This window comes from Giraffa tippelskirchi, chromosome 2 (assembly GCF_054371585.1).
Source record: "Giraffa tippelskirchi isolate mGirTip1 chromosome 2, T2T-mGirTip1v1.2.pri, whole genome shotgun sequence".
NCBI lineage: Eukaryota > Metazoa > Chordata > Mammalia > Artiodactyla > Giraffidae > Giraffa > Giraffa tippelskirchi.
In genome coordinates, this window is record NC_137276.1 from 170117700 (window position 1) to 170134007 (window position 16308).

General features: G+C 50.0%; 1 protein-coding gene and 1 long non-coding RNA gene across 3 annotated transcripts; one reads left to right on the top strand and one right to left on the bottom strand.

Annotated features, from left to right (window-relative positions):
* Positions 1-625: 625 nt before the first annotated feature.
* NR1I2 (nuclear receptor subfamily 1 group I member 2) lies at positions 626-11413 on the bottom strand. 2 transcript variants are annotated; one of them, XM_081571939.1, is made up of 8 exons: positions 11367-11413; positions 8582-8715; positions 7208-7395; positions 6055-6218; positions 3475-3617; positions 3156-3272; positions 2702-2807; positions 626-1569 (listed from the first exon to the last, which is right to left on the bottom strand). In XM_081571939.1, the coding sequence occupies exons 1-8, from the start codon at positions 11396-11398 to the stop codon at positions 1425-1427; spliced, it is 1029 nt and encodes a 342-aa protein (XP_081428065.1). In that variant the 5' UTR covers positions 11399-11413; the 3' UTR covers positions 626-1424. The 2 variants fall into 2 exon arrangements, with proteins under 2 accessions (XP_081428065.1, XP_081428064.1); XM_081571938.1 differs by having other exon boundaries at positions 6055-6329.
* Positions 1674-14074, top strand: LOC145538951 (uncharacterized). The gene is made up of 8 exons (XR_014077353.1): positions 1674-2121; positions 4053-4093; positions 4908-5117; positions 6207-6459; positions 6946-7450; positions 10848-10936; positions 12402-12524; positions 13249-14074. It is a non-coding gene; the product is annotated as an uncharacterized LOC145538951 (long non-coding RNA).
* Positions 14075-16308: the final 2234 nt, after the last annotated feature.

Below are 16308 nucleotides of genomic sequence, written 5' to 3' on the forward strand. Positions count from 1 at the left end.
CTACGTCCCCTTGATGCAGAAGAGGCTGGAGAATCTGGAGGGGTGACAGAATATGTTTGTTTGCTTTGATATATAGTCTCAATGACAAGTTCTCCAAGTGTGACCTTCTTGAAAAGTGGTAAAAGTGAATATCTGTTCCTTAAAATTCAGTTAACTTGTAGCTTCATTTGCATAAAAATATTAGTCATTTAAAATTACTACATTTTCAATGGTATGTAAAATTTTTATATGGAATAATTATTTTTATGAACAAGCCAAGTTAAATAATGCGTTTTTTATGTTCTCACACCAACAGTCTTCAGACATGTAAAGGGCAATAGTAAAATATGTATTATAAAAATAGAAATATATACAAATATGTTTCTCTTTCACCATCCCCACATTTCTTTTTCCCCCAGAAAGGAAGGCCAAAAAAGTTTAAATCTCTAACCAAAAGTTAATTATTTAAGTCCTCTTGCCTTGATTTGACATTAACCATAGGATCATATGTGATAAGCCTGGTTCTTAAGTATGAAATGCCCTATGTAAAGTTAATGAAAATGTAATTTGCGAAAAATGCAGAAACATTTTTACTCAAAATGGTTATAAAGCAGAGGCTGTCATACTCTTTAGCTTTGAAAACAGATGTGTAAACAGGAACATATTTATTAACTGCCATCCATATAGCCTTATCACAGAGTCCTCAGTGTTCCAGTCTCAGGAGGAACCAGCCCCAGTTCAGTTGTGCAGCTGACCTGCATCAAGTCCATACCCCCATCAAGGTCAGGATCCATGTCTGAGTCAGCGTGTACTCCCCACAGCAGGTTGCATATTGTCAGTGAGTAATGATGTGTTTTCATGAATGGAGACAGAATGAGGGAAGAATAAACAGAAGAAATTATGACAAGCTTGTGACATTCAGTGCAGGCCTTCTGGCCTCTCTCTAAAGGACTCCCTCAACTCTAATGCACCTGCATTAGCGGACACGGGCCTGGAACTCACAAAGCGACTTGGGACTGGAGGTTGTGGGTTGGGAATGGCTGTCAAGTGGGAGAGCAGGGGTAGCAGATGAAGCAGTGAAAAAATCCAAGAAGCTAATGAACTTGGGTGTGGGCGCAAACCCTCAGATGCCCCAGCCCCAGGCATCCTATCCCCTCTCCCACCATGACACTAGATGCCCAGACCCAGGGCCTCTTCTAAGGGGAGAGGAGTGCCTTGCCTCTTAAGGGCCTGACCTAGGGGCCAGCACAGTCTCCATGTAAGGCTCTTGGGCTTGGCTCTCCCCAGACTGAGCTGGGGGCTGAGGAATGCTAGCCCGCCATTGTCTCTGTGAGACCCCTGGGGAGGCAGGACCTGTCGGGCACTGTCAGCGTCTGTCTGTCCAGCCCCAGAAATGGTGGCTTCGGCTCCGAGGGCCCCGGCTCTGGCTGCCCTGGGGCAGCCAGTCAGCCATTTGTGGTGCTGAAGAGCTCCTGCATGAGTGGGGTGGCGAAGGGGTGAACGTCATGGATGCGCAGTAGCTGCTGGGTATGCTCAGCACTGAGGCTGCGGAGCTCGGTGAGTATGGCCATGATCTTCAGGAACAAGAACCTGCAGGCCAGTCAGGGGAACGGTTGGCGGTACAGCCCACCCTGCCCCCACCCACCAAAGCTGGAGCCCCTCTGAAACTGCGCACGTTTGAGGGTTTTCACCCCAGGACCTCTCAGGTAAGCCAAGAGACAAGGCTCGGCTGAATTCCTTAAGCTTCCACAGCAGTCTGTGGACAAGGGGGCAGAGCAGCCTGGCACCCTTGAGGTGTGGACCACTCCCCACCCACATCTCCTCCTCCGGGCTTGAGCCTCCACACACAGGGATGTCGTGGGGAAACCAGGCATTTCAGACACTGCATGAACAGGTCAGTTTGCGGGGAACCTCACTGCCATGGCTAATGAACGAGTGTCAGGACCAATGGGAGAAGCTGTGGAGGCGGGGGCTGGAGGCAGCAATCCCTCCCTGGATCTAGCCTGGGATCCAGTGTCTGAGACACACCTCATGCCTCAGGTACCCCGTCATGCCTCCCGGCTCCATACAGGGGAGGACTGAGCAAAGCAAGACACCCAGCATCCCATAAAGCCAAGCTCAAAAGCCAGCTGCAGCAGCCAAGTAAGGACCCGAGGTTTTACGTTCGCACAAGCACACCCAGCGCTGGCCTTCCCTGGTCACGGCCCAGGCCTGGTACCAGGTCACAAGGGCTGCTGGGGCCCAGTGAATGGAGTGGGAGCCCCTGCCTGGCCAAGCCCTGAACAAGCAGCCCTCCTCCCTTGGGTGACCAGGACCAAGGAGTTTCCTCCCGTTACCTGGAGTTTGTCCTAGGAGGTGCTTAGGCAATTAGTGCTCCAGGGTGTGGGCTATAGACTTGGCCGGCAAGGACCTACCTCCGGCCCCACCTGTCTGGCTGTGGGCCCCGGGGTCAGCCACCCTGAGCCTCCGGTCCCTGGCAGAATATGGTAGCACTTGCTGCGTGGGGCTGTTTTCAGGATTAAATATGATGTGCATGTAAACTGCTTGGCATCAGGGCTAGCTCTTCTCAACAAATAGTCGTTCTAGTTGACTGGGCAGGAGACCTCAGTGAAGGCCACAAAATAGGGCCCCAAAGCCCTGGTAATCAGAGGCTTCCCCAGGACAAACAGGTCCCTGGGGGCGAGGCTCACACCCCCTCACACCCTCTCTGCTTGCTGCTCACCTGTGGGCGGGCTGGGGCCGGTTGAACTCGATGTAGGCCTTCAGGGTCATGGCGAACTGTTCCTGCAGCTGGTCTACCACGAGGCGCTGCACCACACCTGGGCGGTCTGGTGGGGAGAGGAAGGCCACAGGGGCCAAGACAGGCTTGGTCCATCCCAGAGGGGACAAATGGCTAGCCAACCACCTTCCAGAGCCAAGGATTCCCAGGCAAGGAAGTAAGGGGGTTGCTAAGAAGGCTTTGCATCACCCCTCTGACCCGGGGAGCAAACAGCTGGAGTCCCCATCCTGACTGAGCAGTGATTGGAGGGCAAAGCCATCAGTCAGGAACCTTCCCTGGGGAAAGCAAAGGAAGGAATGCTGCTCCCGACCTTGGCTGAAGCTGATGGGGTGTGAGCAAGCCTGGGGAAACAAGGGAGGGGCAAAGGGAAGCCAGGCAAGGCAGGTGGCGCTCCCACCTGGAGAGAAAAGGGAGATGGCCTGCATAAGCACGTACTCCTCCTTATGCAGCTGCAGCTTCTTCAGCATATAGTGGAATTTCAGCACAGGCTCCAGGAGAAGCTGCTGGAAGCCACCTGTGGGTGGGTGCAGGCTGGAGGGGTCCACTTCTCAGGAAGCTGACCCAGGACCCAGATCTCTCTCACCAAGGCCCCCTTTCCCATGGCCCGATCTTCTGCACTGCGATCCCAGGACCCTCGGATCCTGGTGTGGCTCCTCTCCTCCCTCCACGGTTGTTTTCCCACCCTCTGCCAGGACAGACAGGCGTCTCTCGGGCACCTGCAGGGTCTTCCACGCAGTAGGACAGCCGACCGCACTCCCAGGTCCTGGTCTCTGCGTTGAACACTGTGTTAAATCTCAGCTGGCACAACTCAAAGGCGGCTCCCTTCAGCAGGGAGATCTGGTCCTCTATGGGCAGGTTCCTGGCAGCAAGGATAAGGAGGGGATGCCGGCTTCCAAGGAAGCTGCCACAGGCCGGCACCCACTCCTATAATCCTGAATCAGGGTGGGGGTGGCGAAGGAAAGAGGTAGGATGGGCTCCTGCCCCTGAGCACGATTGCAGTAGCCTTCAAATTGCCTTCACTCTCTCCCCCTCACAATCCAGCAAGCATATTCCTCCTCACTGCCGTCTTCCCCTGGGCCCCTGCCACCTTCAGGGACTGCCCACTGCTGATGCGGCTGGATGTCCAGGCCCCTTACAGCCCAGCCCCATCTCCTCCAGCTCCCTGCACAGCCTGGGCTCCTGGTCCCTGGCCTCATACTTTCTGCCTAGGTTTCCCCATTTGGAATGATTACACCTTTGAAGTGAAGTGAAGTGTTGTTAGTCGCTCACTCATGTCTCTTTTGCAACCCCATAGACTGTAACCCGCCAGGCTCCTCTGTTGATGGAATTCTCCAGGTAAGAATACTGGAGTAGTCATTCCCTTCTCCAGGGGATCCTCCCGATCCAGGGATCGAACACAGGTCTCCTGCACTGTAGGCAGATTCTTTACTGCTGAGCCACCAGGGAAGCCCTTTAGCTTCACTTAAGTAAATCCTCCTAGTCCTTCAGGCCAAGCAGTCCCTATGCCTCCTAGAGGTCTTTCCAGAGTGCAGTCCTTCTGCAGGTGCCAGTCCTCCAGCGTGAGTGCCATGCAGCGGGGCAGTCTGCTTCCTGCTGTCTATTTTGAATTAGCCATGTCTACTGTTTCTCTCCAGGCAGGCTGAGTGCCCTGAACCCCACTCCCAGCACTAAGCACAGGCCCAGCCACAGTGGCTGCTTCTCGTCACTGTGTTAGATTGACACAGTGACTTCCCTACCTGAGTGCTGTGCTGTGCTTAGTCACTCAGTCATGTCTGATTCTTTGCGACCCCATGGACTGTAGCCCACCAGGCCCCTCTGTCCATGGGGATTCTCCAGGCAAGAATACTGGAGTGGGTTTCCATGCCCTCCTCCAGGGGATCTTCCCAACCCAGGGATCGAACCCGCATTGCAGGTAGATTCTTTACAGTCTGAGCCACCAGGGAAGCCCTCCCTACCTGAAAGCCACCGCCCCCCCCTCCCCCGTCTCCCCACTAATGGAGGCATTCTACCTAAAAGCCCAGGAGGGATTTCTTGAGGAGGACATGTGCCTGGCTTTGGGCTCCTCAGGAGTTGAGCCTCTTCTTTTAGATCTGCAATGTTGAGCCACAAATGCCACAAAGTTGATCTTTTCCTTCTGTGTTCCCCCCAGTGCCCCGCCCAGGACCTGGCAGGGGGCAGGCTCTGAAGGCTGTATGCTTCCAAAGCTGGCCTCTCTGATGGAGATTCTGTGCACCTGCCTTAACCTGGGTGAACCTCAGTTTTCTATCTGTGGAATGAAGGTGAGAGTAACGCCTGCCTCCTGGGGTGGTTGTGCTCAAAGCTGATCGTCACAAGAAATGAGTGCCCTCCCACCCTGGCGGTAAGTCCTGGATCATCGGAAGGTCAAGGGGGATCTGCTGGGTCCACGGGTGAAAGTGGGTCCCTCTCCCTGCTCCCTTGACCTAATTTGCCACAATCTGAACCCCACTCCAGCCTGTGACCACCCTCACTCCAGTAAATAAGTCCTGCATGTCACCCACAGGGGAACCCATGGGCTCCTGGAAAAGAACCTGCCCTCTGCCAGCAGATGGAGTCAGGGGTCCTTGTGTGATTCAGTTCCACCTGCCCAGGTCCAGCCTGGTGGGCCTGACCCCAGGGAAGACACGCCCGGTGCTACCTCACACTGTGACAGGCTCCCTATTGTGGGGCTGTGGTTGCCACCACACCAGTAGGGTCCAGAGTTTCTCAGTCACCCCAGTTGCCCAGTGGTTGTTGCCTACATGCCTAGTTTTGGGAGTCCCGGCCCATTGTCCTCCTTCTCAGCCTTCTCTAGTGGCGGACTGCTGGCGACACAGCACCTGTTCCTAGCCCTCTTCTTCTCTCTATGGGCCGCCTTCCTTTTCCTTCCAACTTTTCCATTGCTCTTGAACTATCAACTTGTGACTCCCACCCCTTGGCAAGAAAATGGACAAAGGACATCACTCTCTGAACATCCACATGTATGTGCTGAATGCTCTTCCAAAGGTTTTCTTATTTCACATAACAGCCCTGCAAGGCAGGCATCATTGGCCTCAGTATAGCTGATGAGGCAGCTGAGCCACAGGTTAAATGGCAGGCTGCAGTCACAAAGCTAATGAGCCACATAGACAGCGAGGGCTCCACTCCCCCACACGACCAGGTGCCCTGGGGGCAGAGGTAAAGGAGTGTCTTTTGGCACCAGGGTCCTCCAAATTCAAAGAAGTCTTCCCCAGACCCTCTGAATCGCCTGGCCATGTCCTGCTCCTTCCTACACCGTCCACCCAGCCCCTGTGTCCTACCTGAAGTAGGAGATGACCTTGGCAAAGTTGATGATGCCTTTGAACATGTAGGTGGACACGTCAGCTATGTGGGGCAACAGGGAAAAGATCTCTTTCCCGCCATTGTCGGCTGGGGGCTTGTAGTTCCAGACGCTGCCATCTTCCCCCCGCAGTTGCAAGGAGAGCTTCACTGAACACAGATCTTCCCTGATCTTCCTCCACTTGGCGGCTTCTTCCCTGGACTGAATCTGCAGAGGCTCTGGAATCTGGCAGCCACTGCTGAGCACATCTGGCAGCTGGGGCATGGGCCAGAAGTGGGAGAGAAGAGAGGAGAGACAGAATATATTCTCCCAAACAGGAATTTTCCCTGTTCCCAGACAGGCGCACACAACCACAGCTGCTCCCTGAGAGGATGCACAGTGGCAGGCATGTACAACCCCCCACCCCCACCCCCATACACAGAGCACTTGTTTCTTCTCTTCTCTTTGGTGGATCTCTGACTTCACGGTCCCTCACATTCCTGCCTGGTCAGAGATGGGTTAGCTTCCTGCTTTGGTGGAAGGTGAGGGGGGCCTCCATCGAGGGGTGTGTCCCAAGTGTCCCTGAACTTGCACTCAGGAAACTCAGAAAAGGATCTGAGAGCTGGAGATGGAAAGAACAGACTTTGGGGGCCGCTGGCTACCAGTTCTCTGACCTGGATGGGTCACGAGATACCTGTGAGCACAGGTGAAAGAGGGCACTGGGGTCAGACAACGCTACCATTGCTGAGGTCACTGAAGTTTCCTGGATCAGTAAAACCAGTTCACAAATGTCATGCCCCCTCTGCGTCCTCATAAAGCCCTGAATGCCAGCAACCCTGGTGCAACTCAGCTGTCCATAACTCCATTTCTGACTCAGACTCCATTTCTACAGGCTGCGGAAGGAGAGAACAGAGTGTCTCAGACCTGAGCATGAGTTAGAATCACCTGAGGGGTCTTGTCATAGCACAGACTACTGGGCCCTGCCCTCAAAGGTTCTGATTCAGGGGTGAACTGAGAATCTGCATTCCTAACAAGTTCCCAGGTGCTGCTGCTGCTCCTGAAAGTCCAGGGGCCACTCTTCGAGAATCCCTGGGAATGAGATTGGGGTTCTGAGGAGTGAGCACAGAAGCTGAGCCATCTCGAAAGCCTCATACCCGGAAATTCTTGAAATGAATGAAGGTGCTATCAAAGGTGTTCATCTGAGCAGTCATCAGCTCCCGGATCATCATTTGCTGCTCTTCAGTCAGACCCTTGGCTCCAGGGGGCTGAGTTTCAATCCGTTCTCTCTTCTTCCTCCTGATCAAGGCCCGTCTCTGCTCCACAGCCGCATCAGACATGATCACTGCAAGGACAGCCAGGAGCAGACTCAGGCAGCAGCAGGGGATGGGGACAGACAGGTGACAAGAATCCTGCCCTTTTCCAGACTCTCAAGGACTCTGGGCTCTCTGGAGAAACACTTGGGGGGAAGGACGGGTGTGCTGCCTGTGACCATGGGGTTTAAGACAACACTGTGAAACAGTGGTTATTGCTCCGGCTTCTGGATCTTAAGGCACTGGGCTTCAGTGACGGCTTTGCCACTTTGTAGTGGTGACCTTGATGGGCTTCTTTACCTCTCTTTCCTTCGTGGTAAGCTGGAGTAACAGTGCTCACCTCACACTGCTCTTAGGATGAGACACTGCATGGGAAGTGCCTAATATAACTGTTGCTATGTAATAGTTGTTTCATAAATGCACCCAATTATTTTTTTTTGGTGTATCAGATACCATTAAGACGCCTGAGAGTCCTCCAAGATCTCTGGGTTTCAGAGAGCTGGGCTACTGCTTAGCAAGAGCTATCTTCTCCAGCCACTTCCTATGTAGCCTGGGGCTTTAAGGTCATCTGTGGATTTCTGGAGCCCACTTGTGTATGCAGAGCAAAGCTCTGGGGGAGGGGGTACTGGTGGGGAGGGGACAACAGGCACAGCTCGTCTGCAGGAAAGGCTCACTGCCAATGCCCAGGGAACCAGGCCCCTTAAAGGCTGCCCAAGGTCTCGTGTCCCTCTGTGACTGATGGAGAGAAATACACCTTGGAAACTTCCAGCCTTTTCCCATGGTCTTTCATCGCAGAGCCCCTGGGAGCACAATTATACCAAAGCTGGACAGGGGAAATGAGAACCCTCTGTCACTGGCTGCACACAATTCCTCCAGGATGCTAGGTCTGGGCCACTGGTAGAAGGTGCAGGTCATAGCACACCATGAGTCTCCAGCTTCTCATTCCCATTCACCCCCTCCTAATTTGGCTAAAACAAATATGAAGGGCACAAAACGAATCATGCAAGCGCAACTGAGGGGAGAGGGGAGTACGACCCTGGCCAGAGAGAATCAGGCCTCCAAGAACAGAGAATGGAGATAACCCTCCACTTCTCCAGTCCCTCCAGGATAGGCAGGGGACCTCAGGTTGACATCTGCCCCTGTGTGCACGCGCACACGGATGCTCTCGCGCACACCGTGGCTCACATGCCCACGCCCACTCCCACAGCCTTTGCTCACTCTCTTTCCTCATGCCGCTCTCCAGGCACTTGCGAAGGCGGCAGGCCTGGCATTGACGCCGGGTCTTCTGGGTGATCTCACAGGTGCCCTTCCGGAAGGGGCACCGGGGCCGGGCATTGCGTTTTATGGCCCTCCTGCAAGAAGACAGAGAGTAGAAGATAGGCCGTGTTGTGTACCCTGGCTTCCTGTCCGCCCCTGACACGGACACTGGTCACACCCTCTGTGGGCTCTGCCTTTGCCTCTGAGTTGGGTGGGGTTCATAGGAAAGGTATAGACCAGGGCTCTTCAGGCTTCTGTGGGTGCCCAGAGGCCTCCGAGCCTGCTGGAGGAGGGGAGCTGGGTACTAGACTGTCCTCAGCATCCACGTGGGAGGTGGACGCTGCTCAGGGCCTGCACCAGAGCTGCTTTCTGGGATGCTTCAGCACCCTGAGGCCCGCACCCTCTCCCCTTCTTCCTAACGCCCAGGAACCCCAGGAGAACTGGGCCAAGTTTCTGTGGAGGTGGCTTCTTCCTGGATTTCTCCTTGAAGAGGAAACTGGAGGAAATCTGGCCCCAGGAGTGTAAGAACTATAAGCCTCCTGCCTTCCCCAGCCCCCATTCTAGATTGGGAGGCCAGAGGATCGGGTACACTACAGGAAACTTTCTATACCTCACTGGAAAAAGGCTTCCCCTTGCTGGCTGGGGGGAACAGAGAGGCTCAGAGCCCCATAATAGTGGAGTGTATGGGCGCTGCGTCCACGTGTCCCCAGACAGCTGCGCCAGATGGGAGACAAGGTGGTAAATTCCTTTTAGAGATCCCAGCACACACACACCCTCCCCTACAGCCCAGCCATCCTGCACTTCACCAGAAGACCTAGTCAGTGGGGCCCTAACTTTATCCCCCTGCCCCCAATTTTCACAGCTGAGTAGATGGAAACAAATTCTCCTTTGGATCTGGCCTCTGGCTCTGGTCCAGCAGTGTGGAAAATGAAGAATGGACAGGTGTGGCTACTGAGTGGGCCCTGGGGGCTGATCTGGGAGAGACCTGAGGCCAGGAGCCAGAAGGCCAGGGGGCGTATTTCTCAGGCCCCACCCCATCCCCTGCTGGGTAAGAGCCCCCTGGGTGACTGGGGGAAGGAGCCCACATTTATCCAGCCATACTGTGGATTAGATGCAGGGCTACAGATTGTGCAGAGCTTTGCAAACTTAGTTCTTAGAACCCTACGAAATTCATTTGGTCATCTGCCTGGCACAGATGAGGAAACGGAGTCTGTGAGAAGACAGAGCGCTCGCTGTCCTCTAGGTAGATGACAGGCTGAAGTTTGAATTCAGGTCTGCCTGATACCAGGATCCAAGCTCTGACCCCTACAGCGAGCCGCAGGGAGAATCCAGGTCTGGCTCAGGCGTCCTCCCTTCTCCGTGTGGCCTCATTGGCGGATGCCCAGCTCAGGGATCTGTCTGGGGCTCTTTGCTAGTGGCCAGTTCTGGAGTCGGCTGGGGCCCTGGTCTAGGTGATGTGAACTGAAGGGTCTTCTGGGAAAGGTTTCTTTGCTCTTAGAGGACAAGAGGGGCCTTTGTGTTCCTCAGCTGAGCCCTGTGGTTCCCGGCCTGAACCCCTGGCACTTTGCTGCACTCAGTGGAGCAGGCAGGGTTGGCACTCTCTGATGGCAGAAGAGGAAAAAGGACTGACTGCTGGGCTCACCAACCCCTTGAAGGCCTCAGACTTCTAGATGTGAGAGGTGACATGTTGTCCTCGTTGTTCAACACCGTGAGTGGAGAGTTGTTGCTTGTAGCTGAGCACAGGCTGACAGCGCCCAACACAGATGTTCATTTCTCCCTGCAACATGAGAGCTTCCTGAGCTGGCCTAACCCCTGGGACCTCAAACTTGACCACATCAGCTCCTAAACCAGGGTTTCTTCACTCTGGTCGGGAGTGGGGGTGGGGGTGGGTGGGTCCTGGGCTGCTCCAGTGCATTACTGGGCTCTTCCTGGCTTGGACACCCCATTGTGGGTTCTCCCCTGCACCCAACTGACTGGTGGCCCAGCTTTGATGGGACTGCAAGCTGGACCTTGGTGCTGGGGTCCATTTCCATGTAAATGTTCAGCCATTAGGAGGAACTCTGCAGACGTCAAGTCAGCTGGCTGTCCTCAGAATGCACGAGGGGCCCAAGTGTGCCCCTGCGGTGGGAGCTGCCTTCCACACACTTGGCCCTCCCTTCTTTCCTGGTTGGCTTCTCTTCCTCTTAGTCTGAGCCTGCACTGAACAGTATCATTGTTCTTTCTTCAGCTGAACAACGTGACCTTTCTGTTCGGACCTGTCTTGTTGTGAGCTAGGACTTTATAGTCCTTAATATTTTGGATCTCTGTTTCTAAGAGGTGAGCTGGTGTGTCATATTCTTCACTTATTTTATGCCATTCTTTACTTAACATCGCTCCTTAAGAATGATTTGAACTCTAAAATTTTGTGGATTTTCAAGTTCTTTCTCCTCTTTTACTGACTCATTTGCTGTATTTGCTGTTTTATTCAAGAGCACATGGAGAAACAAAGGGAGATCTTAATGGAAAGGGGCTTTTCCTGAGTAGAGTAGGAAAATAGAAGATGAAGATTTCCTCTCGGATGTTAATGGTTCTCCTGAGACTAATTAGGAGGTCTTTGGATGGGCCACCAGCCCACACTCTGAACCTGAGAGCAAGGTCAAGCCTAGGCCCTGAGCCGATGCCCAGGGAACTAATAGCAGAGCCCCAGTTAGATGTGACCCATTTTGTCAGAGGTAGCAGGTGGGTGAAAGTTGACAGGTAACTCTACCTGAAAAAGCCCTTGCATCCTTCACATGTCATGACATTGAAGTGATAACCAGTGGCCTTGTCCCCACATACACGGCAAATCTGGGGACCCTCTTCCTCGTCTGCACCAATGATGGAATTTGTAGATGCAGAGTCAGCTTCTCCACAGTGCACGAGGTCAGCATGGTTCCACTTCTCTTCACGGCCCACCTCCAGCTTTGCTTCTGAGCCTCTTGGACTAGAAGTGAAAACACCACAGGGAATGAGAACCCTGGACAGGGGTGTGCTGAGGCAGCCGCAGTGTGCATCACTCGTGTTTGGTTCTGTGGACATTAAGAGCTGACTTTCCATAGCAGAAATGGGGGTAGAGGACTAGAGTTAGAGAGAAAGATGTTACCATGATATTTGTGTTCAATAACAGGGCCCTGGAGTAAAACACATGGACGAAGAACATGGGAGAGAGAAAAGTTAGAGGAAGAAATGAGAAGGAAAAAGAAAGGAGTATCTGGGTTGGACTAAAGAAGTAACACTTGGATAGACTCAGATTAGGAGGCCATGAGCTGGTCACAGGCCTGAACATGGGGCAGTCCATGGGACAGGACACTTGTTCTGGAACTGAGGAGACCCAGAGAGCTGGCCCCTCGGGTGTATTGTGGCCCAGACTCCCGGAGAGAACTGGAAAGGCTGAGCAGAAAACTTGTTTTCAATTGAGTAAATAAGCAGATAAATAGAGAGAGAGGAGCCAGGTCACGACGCAGAGAGAGAATACCCAGGTCCCAGTCAGGCTGAGGGGTAAATGAGTAATCAAAGAACTCGTGCCCATTCATAGAGCTGTACTCTAGATGTCCTCCCCAGGCCACTTTCACCTGGAGGGTGTGACTTGAATTCTACTTGGCAGTAGGCATAGAGGACAGTGGGCAGGCACTGGAAACCATCCTATTCACTGTTCTTCCGCCAAGTCTCTCTAGGCCACCACACTACAGATGATGTTGCTTTTTCTAAAAGCAAAATAAAACTTCTAGTAAAATTTCAACACACAAATTTCTGTTTTTAACAGCATGACAGATGAGAGCTGACCATTTCACATATAAGAATGAATTAGAAATTAATCTGTGCCATGACCCTGACCCTTCAGAAAACTGCAAATAAAACAGACTGACTGGAAACCTGAACTGACCAGGTATGTGGAAAATTTTCCTGATTTTTTGAATTATAATTCTGCCCTCATACAGGCTTGCAGGAAAAAATGTATACTTTGCGTGTCCAGAAAAGCCACAAAGAATTTGATTTAAAGTGATTGTAGGTTGTTAGTACTCCCAGACATCCACAGAAGCAGAATTAATCCTCCCCACCCCTCACCCCACCCTGTAGAGGAACTCACCTTCCACCTATACACAAAGAATCACACAAGTAATTTTCAAGGAATATGAGCAAAAACTCATAATCATGAATAAAAAACTAACATGGCACCATGAGCGGGAGACAGTGAAAACAACTTACAGCAGGATTAGACCTGCAAAGACCCTCTGAATTATCAAGCAAAGAATGTTTAAATAAATAGTAGAAGAGGCTGACAATCAAAGAAAGAGAAAAAGCCTGTGAAACTGACCAATCAGATTTGTAAAATGAATAAAAATTGACCATAAAATCTGAACAAACAACTATATAAACCAATGATAACAATGCTTGGGAGTTAAAAAGAAAAGCAAAACACAACTAAAATATGCAAAAACATATCCTCCATATCAGAAGATGGATGATCACAATGAAAGTTTTCTAAGGTTCAATATTGTTGAGGGAGGAGAAAGATAATAAATCCGATTTTAATTAGTAAAGTGTGCCTGTTAAGATTTCTGAAGTTTTTTAGTCGCTCGATCATATCCAACTCTTTTCGATCTCCATAGACTGTAGCCCCCACCAGGCTCCTCTGTCTGTGGAATTCTCCAAGCAAGAATACTGGAGCAGGTAGCCATTCCCTTCTCCAGGGGATCTTCCCAACCCAAGGACTGAATCTGCATCTCCTGCATAAGATTTGTAGGCAACCCCTAAAAGTCTGGAAATAGAATGCATAGCTTAAAAGCTCGTAGAAAGGAAAAAATGGAAGAATAAAGAAAAGACCAACCATAGAGAGAAGAGAAACTGAAATAGCATGGTGGAAAGAGCAAATATATTGATAATTAAATGTAAATGCAGTTGATCCTTGAACAGCACAAGTTTGAATTGGGTGGTCCACTTGTATGGAGATTTTTTTCAGTAAATGTATTGGAAAAATTTTTTGAGATGTGTGGCCATTTGAAAAACTCTTAAGATGAACCACATAGCTTAGAAATATTGAAAAAATTAAAGGTATCTCCTGAATGCATAAAACATGTGTAGATATTAGTCTTCCTTGCATAGGCATAAGGTGAGAGGTATTTAATATAAAATCAATAATGTGTTAGTTTTCTTACTGTTTTATAACTTTGTTTACATTACCATACAGTATGCCTCTCTTGTAATTGAAAAAAATTGTGTATCCTGTCATCATAGGTACTTTTTTTTAATGTCACAGTGTTTTCAATAATATGTTTGCCATAAAAACCAAATGATGATTCATTTAGTGTATAGTCCAGGCTCTGTGAAACAACCCTTTCACTTGCATTAGACTACCATAAAGTAGTCGTATTGCTGTTTCTTACTTATCAATGCATGAATCATTATACCTATAAATAAATATGAATTTCTTTTTCACATTATCTTTTCATTTTTATATCTACTGTTAGTAATATGTATAACATCTATATCATAATGATGTAGGTACTGATCAATAATTCATCTTGTAAGCAGATGATGGAAACTTACAGTATCCATACAGTACAGTGCTATAAATTTATTTTCTCTTATGATTATATTAATAACATTTTCTTTTCTTTAGTCTACATTATTGTGAGATACTTTACTGTAAGACTGATACATATAACATACAAAACATGTGTTAATCGACTGTTGTTATTGTTAAGTCTTCTGGTCAACAGCAGGCTCAGTAATGCAGTTGTGGGGGAGTCAAAAGTTATAAACGGATTTTTGACTGTGCAGGTCAGTGCCCCTAACCCCCGTGTTGTTCAGGGGGTCTACTGTATATTAAACACTCTCATTAAAAGAGACGAATGGTTTCAACAGATACCTGTGGCTACCTAAGGTTCAGGATTAGTGCTAGAGAATGAGGGATGGTGACGGATATTAACTGCACCGACTGTGGTGATCATTTCACAATATGTACAAGTACAGAATTATTACATCTACATCTGAAACTAGTATAAACTTATGTCAGTTATACCTCAATAAACACATATACATACATAATTTTTTAAAGGGATGAGACAGAAAGATACTAAAATCATTACTAAGAATTATTGAAACTCAGTGTCCTAGGTCCTTTGCAAAAGATAACTCTAGGTCCTTTGCAAAAGATAACTCATTTATTCATCATAACAGTTATCACAACAGCAAGCATGTGTTGAGCATCTTCCACACATCAGATAATCTGTTATGTTGGTCTTTTTTCAGATTCTCCAGAAGCTGAAAGTCACTCTTTTGGCAGAACTCCAGGGTCTGCTATGAAACCCTCTAACTGCTCCACAGATGCAAAAAGTGTTCCCAAATCAAAGAGCTTTACAGGAAGGGAAAATTTTGTAAGTAAGATATTGGAGGAGGTTTCCAGCCTCATTCAGGAGCCATTAGGCATAGCAGAACTTGGGGCTCTGGAGACAGTGGCAGGTATTCTGCACATAAATTAGCAACTTTGGACAGTAGGAGACTGAGGTGGCAGTCCCTCAGCCACTGGTATAAGTGCCCTTCCCAAGAAGGGGCATGACAGTTATGACACAATGCATGTGTCACAGCAGAAGCTCAGTAGATACACATCAAGAGGATGAAAAAAAATGTTTCCAAAAGGACAGAGGAGAGAGATACACTTAATCTGTGTCTGATTAATGCATTCTCCAATTCCCTAATGAGGTGATATTAGAATTAACACCAGGATCTCACTCCATAGTACTTTTGGTGTAACTTTTGCTTTGTTTGGCCCAAGTTAAATAAGCAGATCTTGTACATTCTGTAGTTCATTCTCTCATATTCTTATAAAGCCCCGTTTAGGGCACCTGGAGAACAGGTGTTCTCCAAAGATGGTCCCCAATAAAACACACCTCTCACTTTCATACCCTAGTATAGTCCCTCTCAGGATGAACCAGGGATGGTCTGTGACTTGCTTAAACCAATAAGAATATGAGGAAGTGACACAGTGCCAGTTCTGGGCCTAAGTCATAGGAAGGTCTGGCTGCTTCTGCTTTTGCCCTTTGGAGAGCCTTAACCACCATGTGGGAAAGTTTGTCTACCCTGCTGCCACACTGAGTCCACGTGAAGAGGGATGACCATCTGGGATGACCCGGATGACGGAGGCCCATTGCCCTGCCTGCCAGCTGTCCCCATCAGGCTCTGGACATGTGAGTGAGCAGTCTCAGATGTCCCAGCCCAGCTTAGTGTCCACCTGTGTCATGTAGAGTGGAAGAACTCCCAGCAGAGCCCCGTCAAAGCACAGTAGCATGACAGAAAGTGAAATGGTGGTTGTAAGTTTGGGGGAGGTTTGTCACTTGGCAAGAGATTATGGAAGCAGGTCGCCTGGAGCTTTGTTAGATGTAGATCTGAACTGGGGTGGACAGGGTGCCAGCTGACACCCCCAAACTTGTTGCTATTCCACTCTTACATCAGTCCTCCTTACAGAATGACACTGTGTGGACAGGAAAATGACAGAGACTAGGTGATGGTACGTGCCAGCCACATCTCTCTTTCATATGAATTTAATCAGACCAGTTATCTGTGCAGTTTCCATCCAGCTTAGCTGTATTTACTCTGAGGTTTGCACCTTCTCCTCGCTGCCTGTAAAAGTGTGAACTCTAGCAGAGGATTGAAATGATCAACTCTTATAT

Coding starts and splice junctions, on each gene's coding strand:
- NR1I2 (XM_081571938.1), bottom strand. CDS start 11,398: ATGACATGTGAAGGATGCAAGGGCTTTTTCAG. Junction 7,396..8,581: donor GAGCGGCATGAGGAAAGAGA/GTGAGCAAAGGC, acceptor CTGTCCTTGCAG/TGATCATGTCTGATGCGGCT. Junction 3,618..6,054: donor AAGGTCATCTCCTACTTCAG/GTAGGACACAGG, acceptor CCTTGCTGCCAG/GAACCTGCCCATAGAGGACC.